This window comes from Coffea eugenioides, chromosome 7 (genome assembly GCF_003713205.1).
Source record: "Coffea eugenioides isolate CCC68of chromosome 7, Ceug_1.0, whole genome shotgun sequence".
In the NCBI taxonomy this organism is placed as follows: domain Eukaryota; kingdom Viridiplantae; phylum Streptophyta; class Magnoliopsida; order Gentianales; family Rubiaceae; genus Coffea; species Coffea eugenioides.
This window is the reverse complement of record NC_040041.1, coordinates 38,945,294-38,961,259: the sequence shown is the minus strand read 5'-3', so window position 1 is coordinate 38,961,259 and position 15,966 is coordinate 38,945,294. Positions and strand designations below refer to the sequence as shown.

The window sequence follows — 15,966 nt, the reverse complement described above, 5'->3', positions numbered from 1 at the left end:
AGCGACCAAATTGGTACCACTAATAAAGGACCAGATTGGTCAATACCTTAGTTTCAAGGGATGAAAATGATTACTTTGACACTACTGGGAATGTGAACAAGATAATTTCATTGCTTCTGCAGTTCTGCTGCACCATATCTTCTCTGAACAAGATAAAGTCTTACAATATTCACACAATAAAAAAAGTCCAGCCTATTGTTTGTTGGCTATTGGTAGAAGAGAAAGTTGTAGATCCTGGACTAATTTTATTCTGTGATTAAACCAGATAGAAATCTGATATCAGAGTGAAAAGAAGCTACCGGAATAATGGACATCCCCTCCAGCAGTAACACTAGTTGCTCTGATTTTGCTTTATATGACTTTCTGCCATCGCTTCACATCTCCTCCAGCATTAGTGCTGGTTGCTTTGATCTTGCTTTAGCTTTTCTAGACAAGTTTCCAACGACCTCGTATCTCAGGGACCTGAAGGATCAGGTAAGATTATTAAAAACCTTTTTCCTGTATGTCAAAATGTGTAGGAGGAGGAGGAGGAACCAAGAAGCGCTTTTGGAGCATGATCAGGAGCACAAGGATAATACCATGTCTGAAAGTTGTAGACGTAGTATTATTTGCTTCAGAATTCAAGATGTGGTTATCAGGATGGTTCATGATCTTCTATACAAACATTCTAGTGAGTCAGATCATGACATCTTAGCAAGTCCGGTGACCAGATCCCTGGAAAATATCATAGTTTTTCTTGAGACTGATGTCAAGAAATCATGCAGCATCATCTTCTTCGACTATTACTTATTGTGTCCACGAGCAGTCATGGATCTTATTGTGTCCCTTTTACAGGCTCTGGAACACTTCTTTTACGATTTACCTGGGAAGCCAATGGATGCCATTAGACAGAAGCTAATGCTCTTAAGGAATCTCATTGGCTTTGCGACAATGCGAGGTGTTGAGTCTATGCAACTGACAGATCTCTTCAGTCAAGTTGCAGCTGTGGCTGCACGCCTATTTTCTGTATGTCAGTTTGACGGATATGATATCCGAGTGGTCAATCAAATGAAATCAGAAATTTCTCAGCTGATACATAAGAAGATAAATCCTTCTGATCCTCAAGTCCGAGAAACTTACATAGATGTCTTGACAGCTTCAAAGAAACAATCAAGATCATCATGTGCTTTAGCCCTTGAGGAGAGTGAGTGTCCAGTTGCAGTTCAATTTATGGAGTCTCTCCACGATTATCTTATGGATCTACCAGGATATCATGCCAGTTTTCAGGTTCCAGTTAAGGATCATATTCTAAAACTCCATCAGGGAATAAGGTACTTGCGTACCCTTCTCAAACAGGCGGAGAAACTAGATGATGAAATAAAGGATCTTCTTGGATTTGCGGTCTGTGATGCAGGAATTCTGATCTTCTCCCTTTCTGTCAATGAAATCAAAGAAGGCTTGCCCAGGGAAACATATCTTAGGCTGTTTCATTTGCACAAAGTTCTCAAGTATATGATGGCAGAGCTTGCACACGATTATCCAGTAACATCACCATATTCATCATTTAATTATTGTAGATCCAATGAGTTGGGCTATATGGATTTTTTCCTAGAAGATCTCCAGGAGCTAGCAAGGTGTGATAAGGCTGATGATTCAAATGTTTTCCTATTGGATAGAATCCAAATGGTCCACAAAAGTCTCGTATTCTTGAGATCTGTCCTTGAGAATATCAAGGAGCAGCGCTTTCAGAATGAAAAACTCCAAGCTTTCTGGAGTTATGTTATGGAGGTTGCTTACAAGGCAGAGTTATTGATTAACTCGACACTTGTTGGTGATGAATATGAAGATTCTTTGGATGCTATAACTAGAGATATCAATCTTCTGAAGATTGAAGCCCTAGAGATCCGCAATGGTCAAACCCAGAGAGTTAACAAGAATTCCATTCTCATTCCGTCACAACTTGCTGCCGCCATACACAATGAGGATCTCGTGGGTCTCAACAACAAGGTGAAAATTATCACTGATCGACTTACAAGAGGATTAAAGCACTTGGAAGTTGTTCCCATTGTGGGTATGCCTGGGCTTGGTAAGACCACATTAGCCGATAAAGTTTATAATGCTTCTTCAGTTAGGTCACATTTCCATGTTCGTGGCTGGTGTTGTGTTTCTCAAACATATAGCAAGCATAGTTTGTTTGTTCAACTTTTGTGTAGTATTCATTCTAAGAGTCCTAACGAGTATCTTGAGATGGATGAAAATGATTTGGTTCAGATACTAAAGCAAGATTTGCTGAGAAATACATATCTCCTCGTTTTGGACGACTTGTGGGATGTTGAGGCATGGAATTTGTTGGAAAACTCATTGCCGAATGCTGTCAATGGAAGTAGGATTCTTTTCACCAGTAGATTCCAGGATTTGTCTTTGCAATTCAAACCTGGTAGCAATCCTTACCATCTCAGCGAACTTACTGACGAAGAGAGTTGGACATTGCTACAGAAAAAGCTATTTGACAAAGAAGGTTGTCCTCCAGAACTAAGTGAAATTGGATATCAAATAGCAAAATTTTGTAGGGGTTTACCCCTCACAGTTGTCCTTGTTGCTGGAATTCTTGCTACTATTGCACAAGATAGCTGGGAAGAAGTTGCAAAAAGTCTAAGTTCTATTGTCCTTCAGGATGAATACTGCATGAAGACACTTGACCTGAGCTATAGTCATTTACCGGATAATTTGAAGCCCTGCCTTCTATACTTTGCTGCATTTCAAGAAGATCAGGTTATTAATGTCCAAAGGTTGCTATGGCTTTGGATCTCTGAAGGATTTGTGCAACAGACTGAAGAAAAGAGCTTGGAGGAAGCGGCTTATGACTACTTGATGAGTCTAATTAATAGAAGTTTAGTTATGGTTACCAAAAAAGGAGCTATGAATGGTGCCAAAACCTGCAGACTTCATGATTTGGTACACGAGTTTTGTGTGAAAAAGGCCAAAGAAGAAAGTTTTCTACATATTATTCATAGTTGGAAAGACCCTTTTGGTCTTACTGGACCAAGCAATCCCCACCGAATTTGTGTTCATAATACTAGGGAATCGAAGATTTGGGAGATAATGCTAAATTTTCCCAATTTACGTTGTTTGCTCTTACTTGGAAATCAAGAGGAGGATTGGGGGATTTTGTTACCTAAACTTCTTAGAGTGTTGGATTTGGGGGTTTTGAATTTTAGGAAATCATTTCCGATGGAAGTAGTATTGCTTGTTCACTTGAGATACCTGGTGCTCAGTGGAATAGGATCCATCCCATCTACAATAGACAACCTCTCAACGTTGAAAACTCTTATCGTACCAATGCCGCTTTCTTTTGTTCAGCTGCTGGATACTATTTGGAACATTAAGACATTGAATTATCTACGTACTCCAGGTAGCATTCGTGGTTTCATTTTTCCAGATGGAAATCTTGAAATGTCCCCAGATTTAGATCATTTAGACACTTTACACCTTGCAATTGATCCCTCCTCTCAATGCTTGCAAAAGATACTGAAAAAGTTACCAAGCATCCGCTGGCTAAAATGTATAAGTCTCGGACCGAATTGCAACAAGATTCTTGTGTGTAACTGTTTGAAACTAGAATCACTTCATTTGGTGAATTTTCGAAGCTTTGAATTTCCGCTGAATTTGAAGAAGTTGGTTCTCACACAGAGTACTCAGCCATGGAGTGAAATTTCAACAATTGGAAAGTTGCCCAATCTTGAAGTGCTTAAATTACTTTCTCTCTCCTTTGTCGGGGAAGAATGGGTAACGAAAGAAGGGGAGTTCCCTAGCCTCCGAGTCTTGAAATTGTCAGACTTGGACATTCGCAACTGGACTGCATCTTCTGGTAATTTTTCTCGTCTTGAGAAATTGGTTGTGCACAGCTGTTGGAATCTGGAGGAGGTCCTTTCTTGTTTAGGGGAATGTCCGGCTCTGGAAATGATTGAGGTGGTAACTCGTCGTGAGTCTGTTGTAAATTCTGTAGAGCAAATTCGGCAAGAACAGAAGGATATGGGAAATGAGATCGTAATTAGTATGCATCTTCCTCAGAAACAGTGCCCATTTCCACACTTGACAATGGTGAACCGTGTCCCATTTTGACTCATCAGGTCAGATAAAAGCATATTTGCATATGTTGAATCAGTTCAATTATATAGTGCTTCGGTTTCTCTTGACAATTGACATTGACGAACCATTCATGTCCCTTTTTTTTCAGCTGATTATATGTTGAATCAGTTAAATGATATATTAATTCATGTTTATTGGCGCAATTTCTGGTCGCTTCCAAATTCTTTTCTTTCTTTTTTTTTGGGCCCTTATGCTGCTATATAACTTTCTTATTTCATGCAGTAACCAAACCAACATTAGCTACCATAATCTGTTTCTAAAATCTTCTCCTTGGTTCTTTTCTGGTTCAGTATCAAATAATGTTTATATAAGGATTTTTAGTCCCAATTTGTGAAAATCTTCTTCCATGCTTCTAGATATTGATATGATACGCAAAACAAGGAGAGAACAAGAGCGCGCGCGCGCGCACACACATATATATATATGTACACACACAATACATATGTATGATTGTGCTCTCAATTTGTGTATCTAAGTAAGAGTAACACAGAAAAATGTTAATTTGCTTCTATTTTTCCTCAATTGATTGATATGTTGAAACATACAATAACAGTTTTGCAACAAATATTAAGAGGAGGCACAAACCAAAAAAAAAAAAAAGAGCTGTGTTTTGTTACTTCTCAATAGAGAAAGGGCATAGGACTTAATTGCAAAATTTTATGTCAACACTTGACCTTTATAATTTGCATAATGTTTCATTGACATTGAGATCTAGAAATAGTTTTAAATATCTGAAAACGCGCTTCTTTCTTCACTATATTTTGCAGAAGTACAAACATTTTTATTCGTCACTAAGCAATATTCTAAAGGAAGCAATTTTTCTTAGATTTTTTTTAATGTCATCTCAAGTTTTATTTTCCATTTTAAGTGGTGAATTGCTCGAACTGATCAAAATGACAAATTAGAGAAACTAGATGAATTTTTTGTTGGGTGATCTGTTTTCCTCTTCATTCAACTGACGTTGTACTGTAATTATTCCTTATTTCAGAGCAGATTTCCTTGGAAGGAGAGTCTATTTCTTTTCATCACATTAGAAAATGGTGAAGACTGAGCGAGGTCCCTTCTTGTTTAGGGGAATATCGTGAGTCTGTTTTAAGTTGAATGGGAACAGAATTGAATTTCTCAGAAGAAGAGCCAGTTCACTCAGAAGAAGAGTCCTATGCCTCAGTTCTATGTACATGTTGATTCAGTTATATGTATAATTATTCATGTTTCTCCTAACTTCTTATAATGGTGAAGCATTCATGTCTCTTCTTGATCTGCATATGTTTCTTGAAGCAGTATCAGGACCTTTTCAACTCTTTTGTTTGAACCTGCTGCAGCTATATAAATTTGTGATTTGTGATTGCAGTGGCAAGAACAGTCCTGGATTAAACAATCCAATAATATTATCTATCTGTAATCTGTTTCTATGATGGTCTTCAGGTTCTTTTCTCGTTCGAGGTTCAATATGTTTGTATTTCACCATCCCAATTTGTTGAATATTCTTTGATGCAGCTGAAATCGATGTGATGCTTGAATGTTCAAACCAGCAGAGTAATACGTATAATTGTAACTTGCTTTATTTTTCCTCAATAAAGAGCCATACACTTAATTTATTGATACGTTAAAAGGTACAAAACTATATCAAGTGGAGATGCCGAAAAAAAGAAATCATACACAGATTGTGTTACTTTTCAATAGAGAAATGGCATAGGAACAAAATTGAAAATTTTGCTTCAATTCCTCTCTTATATATGGAACCCATGTTTCATTGGCAGTGAGGTCTAGATAGAGCTTTGTACATCAAGCCAAAACAGGAAAATCTGAAAACATGTAGCAATATGTTATCTTTATATGTGCCTTTCCCAAAAACTCTTGAAAAATTCCAATCCAAACAAGTTCTTAGAATTTTGAAGTTCATCTTCCATTACTGTAAAGGTTTTATTCCACTTTGCACCCTCGAAGTTCTTTTTATTTTCACCTTGCTCCTCAATGTTTTAATTACAAAACTTTACAATCCTTTTTGTTTTCTTTGCTTTTCTCTTTGAAGGAGAAATCTTAATGTTACAAGGCAAAAGGTAAAGAGAAGTTCTTAAGAGTTGAATTAAATTAAAATCTCATAATTACCCAACTAAAATCTCCGCAAGCTGAATTGGGGCTTGAGACGATACTCGTATTAATGTTATGCATTCAACTTTCGACCAATTACTATACTAGTTAAAAGAAACACCACAAGATTATGTAATGTCAAATAGAATGTACATGTGTGGGACAACATATAAATTAATTTTAGTGAAATTATTAAATTGGGACTAAGAAGACCTTAGTTTAGTAACCAAGTTTGAAATCTCAAGGTTTAGAAGTTTTGGGTTCAAATCTCCCTCTCTCTCCTTACTTCATAAATCCTACTCAGTTTCTACTGGAGTTGGGGCAGAAATAGTCAACAGAGAAACCGTCCGGACCGATTTTGTATATTTTGCACACAATGTAATCCATTTTGCACATCGTGTAATTATAAAATAAAATTTTATGGGTCCCACACAGTGTAAAAAATGATATACAAGATGAAATCCGTATCTTATTTAGTAATTAAATCCGTTTCTGCCCAAATCCAAATTTTTGAAGTATTACATAATAGAAACCCATCAAAATGATGATGTACAAAAAGCAAACATTTTATGTGCATTAATTTGGATAGTCAGTCCTGTAAAAAAAAAAAAAGGTCTCTCCTTTGCTTTTCAAAAAGCAAACAACGTGAAACAAGCTACCAAATCAAATTTTTGAAAGCCAATGCACAAAGCTAATGCATTGCTTAAACTTACAAGGAAAATTGGAAAATTCTACCCACCAAAAAAGAAATGAAAAAGGACAATAGTAAACTGCTGCCTTACTAATCAGGATTATAGAAAGCACCAGGCAACATGCGCATTAAAGAAAACTAGATTTGCGATGGGATTGATATCATAGGACAGTCCGGCATGTTATAAAATTCAAGACAAATGCCTACCACGTTCAATGAGATTGACATCAATTAAACAAGCTTTGATTCATCCAATTTCGAATTCCTCCATTAGAAGAATGTCCTTCGCACTGGGAAAGAATCTATAAAGCAGATGCACGAGGTTGCTCGAAGACAAGGAAATATATTTCTCACTACAATAAAAATGACCTTTCCTGACATGCCTATAAGGACACTTTCTGGTTTGTGTCATTATAGTGAACATATCATGACACTTATTAATAAACTCAATAATATGTACTATAATTTTTTTATTTTATCATGATATACAAATAATAATGTGCCTTTACGCTACCTATCATGACACTTGGGAAAATGTGAGATGAACCAAAAAAAAAATCAAAAAAACACAGAAAACGACATCGTTTTATTTTGGCTCCAAAACACTTGGTGAAGTACTCTGAAGTTTCATTTTGCCGGCAAAAGGACTTGGTGAAAATTTTCTTCCTCTCATCTCTCTCACCTCTCCGCATACAATCTATCTCGGCCAATCCAAAATGCTGGTAGGAATCCAAGCTATCTCCGCAAATAACCATCTTCATCTTTACGGGCCTCAACTTTAAATCCCTCGGCTAAGACATCTGGAAGGGCAGGCAGGGAGAAAAATTAGAAGATCGGAGCTGTACATTGGGAAAGCTGGAAGATACCTCAGGCGCGCATATGTTGTTCCAAAATCGAAGTGGTAAACACATTGAAGCTCTGTTGCCCAAATCCTGTTCGATAAAATGTCAATTCCCCCCTGTTTTTTTTTTTTCTGTGAATCTCCTTTAATGTTAGCTAAGAATGTTGCAGAATCCATCAGTTGAATGAAATCAGATTTATACTACATTGCAACTATAACAAACTATTAGTGGAAGCTACCTTTTTTCAGGGTCGGTATATGCAGCTATGCACCTCTCATTTTTTTAATCTTAGCAAAACCGACCAATTCCATTTAGAGAATGGTATTTCCGGTGAGGATATGTGGAGAGTGCATTGGTGGATTCTGAAGAAGAAAAAAAGGGTGTGCGCTGCATTTGTTGGTTTATCAGAAAGTAATCATTGTCGTATAAAATCTATTAACATATCCTCATCAACTGCTGAATGCATGCCCTCCCATTGCTTCCACTTGCCCTGGTCCCCGAAGTTTTCATCTTTTTAAGGGTGGCCTGGCATTCTATTAAAAAATGATGGTACCTTTATGACTGCACTGCACTTTCATTTCAGAATATTACTGGCTTAGGTTTTTGGTTAGATGATTAGATAACTTGGCATTTCCTCATGTGAAGAGTAATTTCCATAGTTATTAAAACCAACCCGGACATCAACCCGGCAAGAGGACCGGGTTGACGGGTCAGTGGTTGAACCGTTGGGTCACAATATATAATAAAAAATATATATAATATAATTAAATAAACATGTAAATTATAATGTAAGTACAGAAATTCTTAAATCTCAACAAGTTATAACCTGTTCATAGTTCATAATTCATTTCACACACATAATCCATAACCATATGTGATCAACAATTCATGAATTCAAATTTGAGCTGGACTTGGCTCAAACTACTATTTGAGCTGTTTGAGATCAAACTTCACAGATGGCACAATTGAGACTGAGCTACTTGCAGCTTAGATTATTTGGGGCCCTAGTCAGGTGCCATGCTATGTGAGAACATTCCTTCTAGGAAAAGCTAAATGTCCACAATTTAGTTATAAGAACATTTCTATCCTTGCTTCAAATTATCCATTTGAAAAGCTATGTTATGGTAAACCTCATTTTTGCGATAAACTTTGGTATCTTATCCTGATTTAATTCTTCATTGTTGGCAATTACAGAGCATCATAGAATTGCTTCAAGGTTGTTTGTAGCTCATTAGTGAATGAATCTAAATTTGATTTGACAATTTGAAACCTTAAAAAGACACTGGCAATAATATCTACATTTTGAACTAATATATCAATGACGGGTTCGAGGCAAGTGATTAAATACAGGTAATGAATTTAACCATGTTGAAATTAAATTCTCAGAAGCAAAGAGTATTAAATGGCACTGGACATTTATGTAACTACACATGTTGAAGTTGGATGCAGAGGAAGAAGAAAAAAATAATCACCCAAAAAGAAAGAAGAAACAAAATATTGCCTGCGGTCAGAGAATTCGGAGAGACTTAACCCCTTAAGAGAATAGGGAGAGAGAGGAACAAACTCCACAAGAGGATTGAGAGGAACAAAGCTTCCTGGAAGCGGCAACTTCGGTAGAAGCGGCAGCTTCGATAGCAACGGCAGCTTCGGTGGCAGCGGCAGCGGCAGCCTCAAGTACCTGGAGCTTCGGTGGCAGCAGCAGCTTCAGTAGCAGCAGTAGTGGTAGCTTCGAGTACCTGGAGCTTCGGTGGCCGCGGCAGCTTCAGTAGCAATGGCAGCGGCAGCTTCAGTAGCAGCGGCGGCTTCCTTGAAGAACTTCGAACTTCCAAGTTCCAATTGCTTGCCTCAAACTCTCAGAGTAACTAGCAAAGCAAAGGAAAGAAAAATTGATCAAACCTGCCAGTGCCGACAAAACAACGGCCGAATGCCTAAATGCTCAAAAAGTTCTCAATTTGTTCTAGCTTCTCAGAGAAACAAAGAAGAAAACAATCCCTAATGCCTAAATCCCCAATGACGGCCAAATGCCCGATTCCCCCTTCATTCTTCAAATTTTCTGATTTTCTCTTTTATTTGGCTAAAAAGACGATAATGCCCATGTAGTATGAATGGTCAAAATAAAAAAAATTGGATAAAACGGTAACTTCAAAAAAATTACCAAAACCCACCGGGTTTATCAATAACCGCCGGTTCTAGCGGTTTTATGGTTAAACCGTCCGGGTCGAACGGGTCCAAGCGGGTTCTTTGCAACTCCGATCTAACTAGAAAACCAGCCCGGTTTCATGACCGGGCCACCGGTTTGACCGGTCCGACCGCCGGGCCGGGCCGGGTTTAATAACTGTGGTAATTTCAAAGCAAAATCTGACTCGTGCCTTTAGCATTTTAAGAAGTTTAACAGAAAACTATGAACTAATCTGGAATTATTAGCACAATGAATCCAAGGTAGGTTAATAACATGTACAAAATCTTGATCATTACACATTTGCTAATTTGCCAGTAATGATCAGTCAATAGATACAGAAGTGACAAAAAAGATATTAGTGTTATAGAGGTGACCTTTGCTGCCTTTTGGCTTTTGCCACAAAGGTGGTCCTCCGGCTAAGTGCATATTTCACCCAATGGTATCACTTATATCACTATTGCTTTTTTCTATGTTAAATCCTATGTAGTACTTGTATCTGTGCAGCTTTTTTCTGTTTTAAAATGTATGTCTAATCAGTACGTGAGTTGCTTGAAATATATAGTATAACGCTTGTACTAAGTGTCTTCTGCACTTGATCAGTCTATTATAGTGCAAATTTTGAGCCCAAAAAAGGGACTTTTAGATTAATAAGACAGAGACATTCATGCAGTTGGGTCAAAGTTTTTTGACATGTTCATAAGGATCTTCATAGGCATGATTAGAAGCTAGGGGACTTTTCTGTCATTCTTTTTTCCAATTACCTATGCCGTCAATTGCATGCCTTTCTAAAGAGATGACTTATAAAATTAATCACTACACACCAAAGATGTATGTATACTTTGATGGAAATTTAGTAAAATTCTTGAATTTCACCTTTAGTTTTCACGCTCATGTGTTTGTTTAACCATTGACATTTCAGATTGAACTTAGGAATTTTGCGAAGACGTGAGCGCAGGAGTTGGTACGAAGGGTTTTTTTCTGTTATTAGGTAAATAAAATTTCTATCCGCTTACTTGCAAATTCTGTTTTTATAGATTGTTGAGAAATTTTGCATTTTGTTGATTTCCTTTATTTGCTGGCTGCTTGATTTAGTAGACTGTAAATTCTTGAACTTGAAATTAGGGACTTGTAAGCCACGACCTGAGTTTAAAAAGTAGGCTATTGGAAGCTCGTTGGAGGACATTTATTTATATTAAAAGTATGGATAAAAGATGGATGGAATTTCCAAGAACAAGTGAAAAGTACGAGACAGGACTTCAAATGTTTCTAAACTTCGCATTTTCTAGATCAAGTTGTGACGGAAAGATTTTGTGTCCTTGCAAAGATTGCGGCATGGGTGTTTGTGTGACAAAAATGGAAGCATATGATCATTTGAAAGTGGTAGGATTTATCAAGGGTTATAATAATTGGATAGCACATGGAGAACTTTCAAACTACAATGAAGCCACATCTAATTCTGAAAATACATCAATTGGGGTTTCAAATGGGACTAATGACATGCAAGACTTGGTCCATGATGTATTTGGGATACCACATGGAACAAATGAATTGAATAGAGAAGGGGACATTCCTGTTTCAGAGGCTGAAAAATTTTACAAATTGATTGATGATTCTCAACAGGATTTGTACAGTGGTTGCAAAAATTTCTCGAAATTGTCTTTCATTATTCGTTTGCTTCACCTAAAATGCCTGGGTAAGATGAGTAACAAGATTTTTAATATGCTTGTTGAGCTGTTGAGAGAAGCATTTCCAGAGGCCATGACTAATTTGCCGTCTTCTTACTATGAGGCTGAGAAATTGATGAATACATTGGGGCTGGGTTATGAAAAGATCGATGCATGTCCTAATGATTGTTCTCTTTATTGGGGTAGTGCTGAAAAAAGAACTTCATGCGAAACATGTAACGAGCTTAGGTGGGTTGCTTCAGAAAATGATCCAACTGGGGAAAAAAGGAAAATTCCTCAAAAAGTGTTGTGGCATTTTCCCTTAAAACCTAGATTACAAAGACTATTTATGTCTTCTAAAATTGCATCTCAAATGAGATGGCATGAGGAAAAACGTACAAAAGATGGTTGTATGAGACATCCAGCTGATTCTCCAGCTTGGCAAACTTTTGACCATCTACATCCAGAATTTGCTAAGGATTGTCGAAATGTTAGATTGGGGTTGGCATCTGACGGGTTTAATCCATTCAACAACATGAGTTCTACACACAGTACTTGGCCTGTAGTTTTAATACCATATAACTTACCTCCGTGGATGTGTATGAAGCAACCGTACTTCATGTTGTCCTTGTTAATACCCGGACCATCCTCTCCTGGGAATAATATTGATGTTTATCTACAGCCTCTAGTTAAAGAATTGACCGAATTGTGGGATTTTGGCATTCAAACTTATGATGCATCCCAAAAAGAAAATTTTCAATTGCATGCAGCTCTGTTGTGGACCATTAGTGATTTCCCTGGATATGCAATGTTATCTGGCTGGAGCACTAAAGGTGAATATGCTTGTCCTGTTTGTCACAAGTTCACTCATGCACGACGGTTGACTCATAGTTTCAAATATTGCTATATGGTCATCGGAGATTCTTAGATAGTAAGCATAAATTTAGAAAGCAAGCCCAATTCTTTGATGGCACCGAAGAACATGGAAAGCGACCACCATTGCAAACCGGGGATATGATTGTGAGTGAATTGGGAGACTTGCAAATTAAATTTGGAAAACTTGTGAAAGGTAATCCGAAGCTGCCTTTCAATTGGAAAAAGAGGAGTATTTTCTTTGACTTGCCATATTGGAAAGATAATGTCTTAAGACACAATCTTGACTTCATGCACATTGAGAAGAATGTTTGTGAAAATATTTGGGGGACATTGCTGGATATTGAGGATAAAGCAAAGGACCATTATAATTCCCGCCGTGATTTGAGAGAAATGGGAATAAGAAAAGAGCTGCATCCCATTGAGACAGAACCTGGAAAGGTGTACTTACCTCCATCTTCCTTTGCAATGGATAAAAAACAGAAAACTATGTTTTGCAATGTGCTAAAAAAGTGAAAGTTCCAGATGGTTATGCAGCTAATGTCTCAAGATGCGTTCGAGTAAAATCACCAAGAATTTCAGGGCTTAAAAGTCATGATAATCATATCCTAATGCAGCAATTGATGCCTATAGCTTTGAAAAAGACTTTGCCAAAATCAGTGCGCTATCCTTTGATTCGATTGAGTAGATACTTCAGGCAGCTTTGTTCTAAAGTTATTTGTCCTCAAGATGTGGTTCGTTTGGAAAGTGAAATTGCCGTCATACTCTGCGATCTTGAGAAATGCTTCCCACCAACCTTCTTCGATGTCATGGTGCATTTAGTTGTTCATTTGGCAACTGAAGTGAAATTAGGTGGGCCGGTGTATTATCGTTGGATGTATCCTATAGAGAGGTACTGCTTGTAATTCTCATTATGCCTTAAATGTTTATTCCTTTTTTGCTTTCTTTGATTTGTGGAACTAATTAGAGAGGTTGGAATGATGATACTTTAGGTACTTAGGAACATTAAAATCTTATGTTCGAAATAAAAGTAGGCCTGAAGGTTCGATTGCTCAAGGGTACTTGGCAGAAGAATGCATTAACTTTTGCTCATTGTATCTTGCGGACTATGTTGAGACAAAATTCAATCGTCCAAGCAGAAATGAAGAAGTACATAAGGAAATTGAAGATGGTTTAGATATATTCTCTGAATCAGGACATCCTTTGGGGAGGGGCAAGCCAACAGTCTTTGATGCTCATATCTTGAGTAAAGCACATCAGTATATTTTATTTAATTGTGATGCTGTCACACCTTACATAGAGTAAGTTCAACTACAACTTGATGCATTAAAATTTTATTGTAGAATTCAATGCATGATTACAATTTTGACTCATGTACTTCTAGGCAGCATCGTATATTGATAGAAGAAGGACATCCTCAAATTCCACAGCATCTAAAAGAGCGCTTGCACAGCGAAAATTTTGCATGTTGGTTTGCTGAACATGTAAGTAAAATTCTGAATATTAAGTACAATTTGAATTGTAGGACTTCAAATATAGTTTCATCTTTTTTTTTTTATTTATTTACTCTTTTTTTTTTTACAGATTGACAAGTTAGAACTTCCTCAAAATGTTTCGGTGTTGAGAGAGTTGAGGTTCCTTGCTAAAGGTCCAGATGTTGTTGGAATCCAACATGACAGGTTTGTTGTTAATGGATTTCGGTTTCACACCAAAGAAGTTGAGAAGAAAAGAAAAACGCAGAATAGTGGTGTTACAGTCAATGCAACAACATCCAGTTTTGCAAGTATAAGGGATCAAAATCCAGTTTTGAGTGAACTAGTTTACTTCGGCGTCTTGAAAAATATGATTGAATTAATTTACGGAGGTCATCGGGTGGTGTTATTCGAATGTGATTGGATATCAAATGGTTCGAGAATGAAACAAGATGCTAATGGGTTTACTTTAGTCAATTTTGCAAACGTGAGGCCTCATGTTGAGCCATTTATACTCGCTTCACAAGCATCACAAGTTTTTTATGTGGAAGATCCAACTGATAAGGATTGGCAAGTGGTTATCTCTACCACTGCAAGAGCTGGATATAACATGGGCACAACTATGGATGTTGACACATATTTGCAAAGTGATGTTGGCAATCCTGTTGTTGAGAATGAAAATGAGGAAATTAGTTGGGTTCGTAAGAATGGACTTGGGATTGAAGTTGATTTGTCCCAATATAATTTGATTTAGAATCTTTTATAGCTTTGAAGCTTACTGGCCCTATTCTTCTCTGTTTTAATTGCTAGGCCTAGGCTTTATTTCCTTTTGTCGATGGTTTTAATCATTTTTTTTTGTATTTTACTAATATGACCGACATTCTTAGTTTTGAAGGCATTTACAAAGCTTTGAGTTTAGTGCTCTCGGTGTCATGTTAAGCCTTCTGACAGATGTGATAAAAGACTTGGTGCTATTAGTTAAAACTATATTAATTTGCCTCTTTAAGGCCTTTCTTTCATTGATACTCCTATGGTCTAGTTTTTGGATTTCTAGTCTTGGTTAGTAATCGTCAGTCTTATTCATAAAAATGGTATTGGAATGATTTTTCTTTTAATGGCATGACAACAATTGGCAATCGAGGCTATGATTTGGGGAGAAGAAGATGATTGGCAACGTACGGAATGTGCAAATCATTTCAGACCAAACATAAAACTATCCAACTTTCCAAGGAACCCATTACTCATTTTAAGAGCCCAATGGGCTGCATAAATACTGGTCATTATTTTATAAGCAATTCCATTAATTGTAAGCTGTAATATTACATTTGTGAATCATTATATTATGGCCAATTCTTTTTCCCAATAACCCGAGGTCTAATTTTTGATCAATAGAAATATTTTTGAAACTTTAATCTATAAATTTCTTAAATAATTTTTTAACACCATGAAAAAATTATTTTTAAAACCAATAACAATACAAAAAGTTAATTCCGATAGAGCTTTCTAATCTAACTGATCTTTGATCGAATTTAATCGGTTTAGTCACAATTTTAGATTATCCTTCAAAGTGAAAAGGAGACACGATCGAACCGATCAAGCACGATCAAATCGATCAAACCGATCATACTATATGTTTATGTTCAATCAATGCGTTGTAAGTGTAAGCCTAAGGTTAATCATTGAAAAGTTCAATAGTAAGATCTTGTAAGTGATAGTAAGCTCTAATTAACACAAAGTTCAATGGCAATTGCTTTGGAATTGAAAACATTCAATATATATACATATGTGTTTATGTTCAATCAATGCGTTGTAAGTGTAAGCATAAGGTTAATCATTGAAAAGTTCAATAGTAAGATCTTGTAAGTGATAGTAAGCTTCTAATTAACACAAAGTTCAATGGCAATTGCTTTGGAATTGAAAACATTGAATATATATATATATGTTTATGTTCAATCAATGCGTTGTAAGTGTAAGCCTAAGGTTAATCATTGAAAAGTTCAATAGTAAGATCTTGTAAGTGATAGTA

The 15,966-nt window shown here is 36.7% G+C and overlaps 3 protein-coding genes across 3 annotated transcripts; all 3 read left to right on the top strand.

The window, feature by feature from the left end:
• Nucleotides 1-306: 306 nt before the first annotated feature.
• LOC113777376 (putative late blight resistance protein homolog R1A-3) lies at nucleotides 307-4,101 on the top strand. Its single transcript, XM_027322412.1, has one exon. It carries the CDS (start codon nucleotides 307-309, stop codon nucleotides 4,099-4,101), a length of 3,795 nt encoding a protein of 1,264 aa, XP_027178213.1.
• A 7,162-nt stretch (nucleotides 4,102-11,263) lies between these two features.
• On the top strand, nucleotides 11,264-12,984 carry LOC113777375. Its single transcript, XM_027322411.1, has 2 exons — nucleotides 11,264-12,428; nucleotides 12,524-12,984. The coding sequence occupies exons 1-2, from the start codon at nucleotides 11,264-11,266 to the stop codon at nucleotides 12,982-12,984; spliced, it is 1,626 nt and encodes a 541-aa protein (XP_027178212.1).
• A 625-nt stretch (nucleotides 12,985-13,609) lies between these two features.
• Nucleotides 13,610-14,694, top strand: LOC113777374. The gene is made up of 4 exons (XM_027322409.1): nucleotides 13,610-13,617; nucleotides 13,680-13,769; nucleotides 13,853-13,952; nucleotides 14,053-14,694. Exons 1-4 carry the CDS (start codon nucleotides 13,610-13,612, stop codon nucleotides 14,692-14,694), a joined length of 840 nt encoding a protein of 279 aa, XP_027178210.1.
• Nucleotides 14,695-15,966: the final 1,272 nt, after the last annotated feature.